Here is an 8,577-nt window from a genome sequence, read left to right as displayed (position 1 = left end):
AGAAGAGCAGTCAATGAAAATATCAAGAAAATAGAAAGAGCTCTATGCAACACTGCAGAAGAATTCAAGAGGTATAGAAGACTGATAGTGAGAGGAGGGAAGTTGATGAGACAGAGAGCTTTTGACTCCACTGTGTCTAACAGAGCTGTGTGTGTGTGTACAGCCCCCACACGAGATGCATACTCCATATGACTGCAGACAATGCCCCCAGATATGGACAGCATCTGTGAGGGGGAAAGAACTGGCGGAGATGATTCAGAATGCCCAACCTTTAGGAGGCTGATTTAGCTTTCTTATAGTAGAAGGAGACAGCTGTGTGTTGTCGAAGGATAGGGATAGGTGTTTGAAAGATTGTGTTGAGTTGACAGGTGGAGAAATTGAGTTTTTGAGGCACTGAAGGTCTGAGGTTAAGCATTCTGCAGCAACCAGTCTAGAGTCTTGTAATTCCTGAAGGGAGGGTCTTCTGTTAAAAGATTTTATGTAGGCTACAGCAGAGTATATATCGAGTCATCAGCATATGAGTGAAACTGCTGAAGTTGCAGAGACCTGAGTAGACCAGGTAATTCCTGTGAAGTCAACTACTGGTCTAGTGCTTTGTATTCTGATGGACCTGTGAGTTTGGACAGGGGATGCTTCCAGCCTCTGTTGATCTTAAGAAGGAATTGGATTTGATGCTTGCATCCTACATATCAACCTTATAGAGGGTGTTTGATTCAGTGCATCATAGAACACTCTGGGCTCTCCTGCAACTCTGAGATTTTTGCAAAGATTGTTGCTGACTGGCCTGTATTCTGGGACAGAATTTGCTATGAAGTGTGGAGGGGGAAACATCCCCATCTTCTTTTCCTGTGAACATGGTTGTGAACCACGGTTAATTTGTGTCATTGCCCCTTCCCTTTTCAACTCTTGTATTGACTAGGGCACTAGGCATTAGGCAGAGTTGTGGACCCAAGTCATTGTAGACTGTAGAGCATCTACTGGCAACACCATTGCCACTGATCTTGTTTTTGTCAATGATTCAGTAGTCCTTGCCGAGCCATTGGAGGTTATTTTAATGGCACTCGAGCCACTGTTGGAGGTGGTTTTGGAGATCGTGATGTGCAAATTGAAGTGGTTGGTGGTTGGAGAGTGGTTTGATGGTATTAATTGTGGGTGAGGTATAGTTAGTATACTGACGTCCAGAACCGGCAATTTTGGTAAGGAGGGGTCCACGTAAGGGATGGGTGGTAATGAGATGGGTGTTGGATGGTGGCCAGGATGGTGGTAGTGGGGTCAGAGAGAAGTTGGAAGACAGCTACTTGAGGTGCTGACGGTCACACACAGCAATTTTACACCGGCAATTTCTGTACAAAACGGGCCGCGGGCTAGGTGTGAGGTCCTGAATGGGTGGGTGTGAGGAGACGGTTGTTGGGGGGTGCAGGAGTGCGAGTGCGGGTAAAAGACACAAATAATGTTTGAAAATATTCACAATAACAATACGAAACAAAAACATCATACAGACAAACCTCACCATTTGCGCACATATGGGTAGTCTGAAGGTGCGCAAATGGCGAATGCGCAAATGGCGAACTTAATAACCTATGGGGAAAAAATACATATGGGCGGTCACGGCCCAAAACCCCCCTACCAGCAAAAAATAAATAAAATAGTCTGCTGGCAGGAAACACGTCATACTCACAGCCAATCCCTTGCTCTTTTCGGTTAAGATTCGTTTTAGGTCCGTGCCAGTATCTCATTACCTACCTTATGAAACATCAGTATCTCTTCATATATCTTTTCTACAAACCTTCAACAGTCATGGAAACGCTTTGAAAATCCAATTGTAATACGAATCTTTACCTTCGGTTAAGATTCGTTTTAGGTCCGTGCCAGTATCTCATTACCTACCTTATGAAACATCAGTATCTCTTCATATATCTTTTCTATAAACCTTCAACAGTCATGGAAACGCTTTGAAAATCCAATTCATGGACTTTTTTTTACTCTTGAAAATATGGGATAATGTTTACGAAAGCGCGTCGCCTCCTCTGCTGGCCGCGGCGACGCTGCAGCGGGTGTTGCGAGAAATACCTCCTCGCTGAAATAAGTCACATATACATGAGGGGGGGGTTCGAGGGGGGCGCAGCCCCCCCGTTAGTAGGTCGTAAAGTTCGGTTGGAGTAGTTTAAATATACTCCCCGACCCTAAGCCCTCTGCGAGCTATTTTGCGGCTGCGGCGGCTGCAGCGTCGCCGCGGCCAGCAAAGGAGGCGACGCGCTTTCGTAAACATTATCCCATATTTGCGAGTAAAAAAAATAAAAAAAAAGTCCTTGAATTGGATTTTCAAAGCGTTTCCATGACTGTTGAAGGTTTGTAGAAAAGATATATGAAGAGATAGTGATGTTTCATAAGGTAGATTATGAGATACTGGCACGGACCTAATACGAATCTTTACCCTCTTTTCTTCCACTGTCCACCTTCTTAATCACTTCCACCTGTGCTATGGTCATCATCGGGTTCTTCCTGGGTTTAGGCTTCGATGACGCTGCGTGCAGCATGGTGGTGGTGCACAGATGGGGCAGAAAACATCGAATAATCGCAGTCACCACGAGACGAGGAGAGGCGATCGGGTTATGGCGGGAAACGACATGTTGTGTACGTTGGCACTTGGCAGTGTTCTTTACTGGCGGCAGAGGGCGCGCGGGTGTTAGGCAGCTGTAGCTCGCCAGCGGACGCCATTTTGCTGCCAGACAGGGGCGGATCCAGAAAATCAATTTGGGGGGGGCCCGATGGTAAAACTTCATAAGTTAGCGACAGCCTCAAAACAGTGAAGACCCATGAATAGTGATGGCGGTTCTTTGCTTAAAATCCGCAGCTCCCGAGCAATCAACGCATATGTAACAAATGATTTTTTCTTGTATATATGAATATATATATATATATATATATATATATATATATATATATATATATATATATATATATATATATATATATATGAAGTGCAATTAATATTTAAGCATCCGACCAGTGAAAATTAAGGCAGATCTGAACAGGTAGAAATCATCACCATACGATCATTCGAAGAAAATTAAACGTTTATTTTGATATGTAAGCAGCAAGGGTGATCATAATACAGGTCATATATAAATTACAAACCTAACTTTTACAAAAAAAGTTAATATGTAAAATTAGACACAGCTGAAGATAAAATGGAATTCTTATAGGGCTTCTTTAACATGTGATTGAGGTAACTCATTTGCAAAGATTGGCTGATTTAAAGAAATATATTTACAAATTCCCAAGTATTCAACAAGTGCCTCACTAACCAAAGAGTAGTCGGCGTTTTTTTTCGCCGAATTTGCCGAACTCTCGACTGAAATGAGGATATCATAGTGGACACAGGGGAGGGCAAGTCCGTTCAGGCGCTCTTGGCCGACGGTATTCCTCAGATAGGTTTGCAGCCTTTTCAATGCTGAGAAAGACCTCTCGGCTTCCGCGTTGGAAAATGGAAGCGTCAACAGAGTTTTCAAGAGAATGGCGAGATTGGGGAACATGCTGGTGCTGGCGTGTGCCTGGGCTTCTTTGATAGTTTGGAAGACCGGAACAGATAGTGCCCAGCGCCTTAACACGAGTGTCAGGGATTCGATGTCGAGCTCGTAGAGCTTCGCCGCTTGAAGCACAGCCGCAACATCCGTTTCGTGGCCTTTGAGGAGTTGCTTGAGCTGAAGTGCGACAGGCACTGTGTCGCCGCCGAACCGACTCTTCAACTCAGCCAAGACGTGGTCCACGAACGGAATGTACACCGCCCGGCGGTAGTAGGTACTCCTCAGCATTCTCGCACGGAACATTTGATCGCTGGGTCTGTCGTCCACAGAGTCGTGGCACAGGGATGGTATCATGCGATGACCCCACCTCGACCAAAAGCTCTTCCGCTTTCATGAACACGTCGTGGAAATGATTCTCCGCTTGGCAAAAATGGTCTCGATGCCACGAATCGTGGCATAGGCTGACATCAGATCGACATCTTTTCTCTGAGAGTTCATCTCGGCTCGAGAGTATGCGCCAATATACACTGTGAGGTCATGGGTGTGCACAAAGGCAAGGAAGTCTTCCCTTATTTCCTCTTCGAAGTGCCGAATGATGATAGTGGCCTGCACTAAAATTCACTTTCTACTTGCATGTGAGGAATGAGGTCACAAAGATTTTTTCCTAGGCCTTTAAGTCTTGCTCTATAATATTCAATATACGATTCCGTAACTTAAATACTGAAAATAAATAAAGAAAATCCTGAGTTCTCCATAAATGCAACAGAAAGGTACCAGTTTTCGTTTGACTCTCTCAGAAAGTGGACATTTTAGCAGATGGGGGGGGGGGGTCGTCCGACACCCCCGGCCCCTTCCCCCCCTGGGTACGGCGTACTACGGCCCTGTACGAGTATATAGCTTGTTAGATGAGTGCGGGGCCCATAAGAGCGCGGGGCCCTGGGCACGTGCCCGTTGTGCCCTGGCCCTGCAGGAGTGAAAAATTACATCAGACACCGAAAAAAAAAATCTTGCCTGAGCATCCCGTCCACCATGCATAGTAAAGCCCAAAGAACCTCCAGAGGAGGGATTTTTTAAAGTTTGGAGGACAGCGTCTGGAGAGGAAACGGTGGCATACTCAAGCTAGGTTAGGTAAACCAATCTGAAATGACTTACCACAAGTGTTATACGATGCTAAAGCTATGTGTCGTGATGTATTTCATGTACAACACACCCAAGTTTGGATGGGGTGCTTGCTGCTTGTGGTTTTGTTTACAGCTGTACACTGGCAGGGCACTTGGCAAGTTGTCCCAGATCTGGCGCCTTCCAAGCCACCTGTTCCAACACGACGCTGGTTTTGTATACACACAAGTCGCCCGTTCCTCACTTGAACAGGAAGGAAGGGTACTGTGAGTACCTCTGCACCACGTGCGGCCGCTGTGGCGTATGTCTCTGTGCGCACTGCGCATGACCGTGTGCGCCGATCCCCCAGTGCGCCGAGTCGCCTACCGATTCGGACTCTCGGACTCGGGCCCATTACCCCTTGAAAGTGTTCCGATAGTGTGCAAAATCCCCCTATGATGCAAGAGACTTTTAAGTAAGTCTGAGTGCTTCTTTTTGAGGGCTGTTGCTGTAATGGATCGATTACCACTAATACAACTTGCTGTAAAACATTAATGCTGGCCCTCAACGGTGTCATTGCATGGGAGCGGAAAGGTGGGCTCTCTCCGTCACCCCAGCCCCGTTGGGCCTCCACATGTAGGATTGGGCATCTCATTACCCGCTAGGGATGGGCAGGTACCGTTAATTTGAGTACCGGTAGTACTGGCACCGAAAAAACAGGTACCGTTAGTACCGGTAGTTTAATAACAATAACAATATTTATTAGCAACCTAAAAAAAAAAGAATCGGCCATGAAGAATTATCAATAAATCCAATAAATAAATCCGAGCAATCTGTTACCGGTACCGAGCAACCTGGTACCGGTACCGTACCGTTTAGCTGGTACCGTTAGTACCGGTACTGGTACCGGTACCTGCCCACCCCTACAGTACCCGCCGTCTGGGTGGTTGCGCGGCATGCACCGCGCGCCTTTTCCTCCCTTGGGGTATATCCCCAACGAAAATGATTGATTGATTGATAGTTTATTGTTGCAGGTAAACAACAAGGGAAAAGAGAGGAACATGCCATCCCAACCCCCAGGCAGGACTGAGTGTAATTATACAACTAGTAATGTACATGTGTAGGTATAGCACCATGAAACTAAAAAGATACAATGGTAGGATGAATGCACACCAAGGGAGGGGGGGCGGTACATGCCGGCCTCCCTCAAGACAATAAGAAAATAAAATGTGGGGACGGAGAAGGATCGACAATGCCCAAGCACTAGATGGGAATGAATACAGAGATAGAGTAAATAATCCTTAAAGTAGAATACTGCATGAAATAGTATGAACAATAAAAAACAGCCTGATTCCCTGCAACAATTTTCATCAACCACTGTATAGCTACTATCTATAAAACATAAGTGAATTAAAAAAAACGAGTAGGAAATAACAAATTAGAAGATTTTATAAGTCATTATTATAAAATGGGATTGAAAATATACGACTCACGTTACCTTTTCTTGTACCCTCCGGAAATCGAAAAAATAAGTTAATTACCCGGTTACATGCATATAGGCTTTTAGTCTTTTACCCATGCATGGTTTTGATCGCGAGTGTCCCCCTTTTTATTTCTCTACTGTGTCGTTTTCTCTATATAGATCAGAGGATTCAAGCAACTCGAGTAGATTCTAATGATTCTACCGGTATAAAAATAAGATGAAAATGAATATGAAAAAAAAAGATAAATCAATTAACCGTGAACGATTGATTGATTGATTGATAGTTTATTGTTGCAAGTAAAAACAACAAAGGAGAAGGGAGGAGCATGCCATCCCAACCCCCAGGCAGTACAGAGTGTGATTATACAACTAATTAAGGATACATGTGGAAGTAGCACCAAGAAACTAAAAAGATACAATGGTAGGGGACAAGTGCTAAAAAAATAAAGGCCTTGATTAGCCTATGAAAATCCATAAAAAATAGGTCAAACAATTATAGCTATACAGTGCAAATCAACCCAGCCCATGAAAATTAATATATCAATGAATTAACCTAGCTGCCACTCTCCCTGAAGATAAAGGTGAAGAAATAATTAGAAAAAAAGCAAAGCATACAACGACGAATGAAGAGAAAAAATAATTTAAAATATATAGGACATGGAAATAATTTAAAATATATAGGACATGGAAAGGCAGGAAGCGATAGAGCATATCAAAGATTAGAGAACAGGCAAAAGGGATGCTATTTACTTTGTTTTTCTTTCCTCTCTCTCTCTCTCTCTCTCTCTCTCTCTCTCTGACTTGAAAATAGGAAATGGGCATGGGCATGGTGTTATAAATTATGAGACAGAGCAGCAGACAACAATTAGCCTAATAGGATATATATTAATTAAGGTGGAGAGATGAAATTTGAACATTTGTGAAGCAGGATGAAGCAGCCAAGTACAAAATAATGGTGATAATGATAATTAACGAATGAGATACGAATTAATTGGGAGTTCCAATACTATATCTACAGAGCCATGCTATATAGCTATTACCATTCAAGGAAGAACATGTACATTGACTTCCATATACATTTATGCTTTAATTATTCAAATCCTATATACTGAAGCGTACGTTTTTTTTTTTCTTCGGAAGGGGGGGGGGGGCAGAGATCAGCAGGGAAATATGAGTTTTAATTTGATAAGGCCTTTGGTTTGACTCAACTCCCTCTCAAACCTAGTCTAAATGGTCTACCCATATCAGCGAGTGTAATATGTCAAAATATTGAGGATATATTTTCCTACATTATTACACGTCGGAAATGAAAGTGGGAAAAAAGTTTACAGTCTTATGAATGACACGCAAGCTATAATAAAGGTATCCCTTTGTTTGGAGAAGGTTTTTGTTTCATGCCATGACCATAACCCAAAGCTGCTGGGGAATACATGTCACTCCACACCCCTAGGAAGAGAATCTCGTGAATGACCTCCTCCTCACTCCCACTCCACTCTGCCGCAGCCATCCGTGCTTCCAGCCCTCGGCGCCGCGGCGTGTTTTGAGGATCGCGTCCCCCCGCGGCGGGCCTGGATCCTCCTCGCGGCCGCCGGAGCCTGCCCGCGCCACCTATCGGGGCGCGCCGCGTCCCTCATCCCGGCGGCTATTCGCTGATATTGAGCCCTCTAACTAACATGGCCGCATGAATTAGTAATAGTGAGGAACTTGTGAGCTGAAAGACAGAAATTTGCATTGTGTGACCGTTCCAAACAAAGAATTATATGTACGCTGGACACTCTGATATGCAGCGAATGAAAGGACAAGGAACCTCAGGTTGGTTTACTTGATTCATACAGTGAAAATCCGTCAGCTTCGATAGTTACTGATCTGGTGATTGTCGAGGTTCAAGCTGCTTGTTTTGTGTTTACCAATACAAACCAGTGCATCCCGTGATGCCCTGAAGAACAAGCAGACGTGGTGAATAGTGTTGGAGGGAGTAGCGTAAAGGATAGGGAAAATGAAGTTTCCTGAGTAATGGTTTATCTGAGACCGGGAAGAATGACGGCAGGCCATTCACCCCCTGCCCCAGATCTCTCACCTCCCTGACACCTCTCTTTTATGCCCAGAGCCTTCCCAGCATGTTGTGGTATGACGACGTACGCAGTGCACTAGCAGCAGAAGGTTATGTGCTGTTTTGCTCCTCTCAATCGTAACAACTTGGCTTTTCAAGTGGGTTGACAGTAGTGGCATGTCATCATCTTAAAGTGATTTACCTACTGTCCATCCAAGTACTACATTAGGCATTGAACTAGTCATTCATCAGTTGGGTTGTTCAGTCATCTGAGGTGACCGTAATGTGCACTGACTGACACTTCATATGACACTAAACAGTATCCTGTCTTGTGATGGTTGATATCATATATTTATTCTTAGGTATATACCTTGTTGTAGAATACACAACTTAAACTTGTCTCCATATCCGTTTGTATC

At 44.2% G+C, this 8,577-nt stretch overlaps 1 protein-coding gene across 6 annotated transcripts in view; it reads left to right on the top strand.

Moving 5' to 3' along the window:
* The first annotated feature begins 7,446 nt into the window (after positions 1 to 7,446).
* LOC127001619 (YTH domain-containing family protein 3-like) overlaps positions 7,447 to 8,577 on the top strand; it is a 33,832-nt gene continuing 32,701 nt past the window's right edge. The window contains exon 1 of one of the 6 annotated variants that reach the window (XM_050866457.1): positions 7,447 to 7,920. In XM_050866457.1, the coding sequence (XP_050722414.1) occupies positions 7,869 to 7,920 (52 nt within the window). In that variant the 5' untranslated portion in view covers positions 7,447 to 7,868. Of the gene's footprint in view, positions 7,921 to 7,964; positions 8,234 to 8,577 lie in introns of those variants that run through there. The other 5 variants (XM_050866453.1, XM_050866451.1, XM_050866456.1 and 2 more) reach the window with 5 other exon arrangements.

The sequence above is a fragment of the Eriocheir sinensis genome, chromosome 21 (genome assembly GCF_024679095.1).
Source record: "Eriocheir sinensis breed Jianghai 21 chromosome 21, ASM2467909v1, whole genome shotgun sequence".
In the NCBI taxonomy this organism is placed as follows: domain Eukaryota; kingdom Metazoa; phylum Arthropoda; class Malacostraca; order Decapoda; family Varunidae; genus Eriocheir; species Eriocheir sinensis.
Note: the sequence above shows the minus strand (reverse complement) of the source record. Positions and strands in the feature narration are given on the sequence as shown.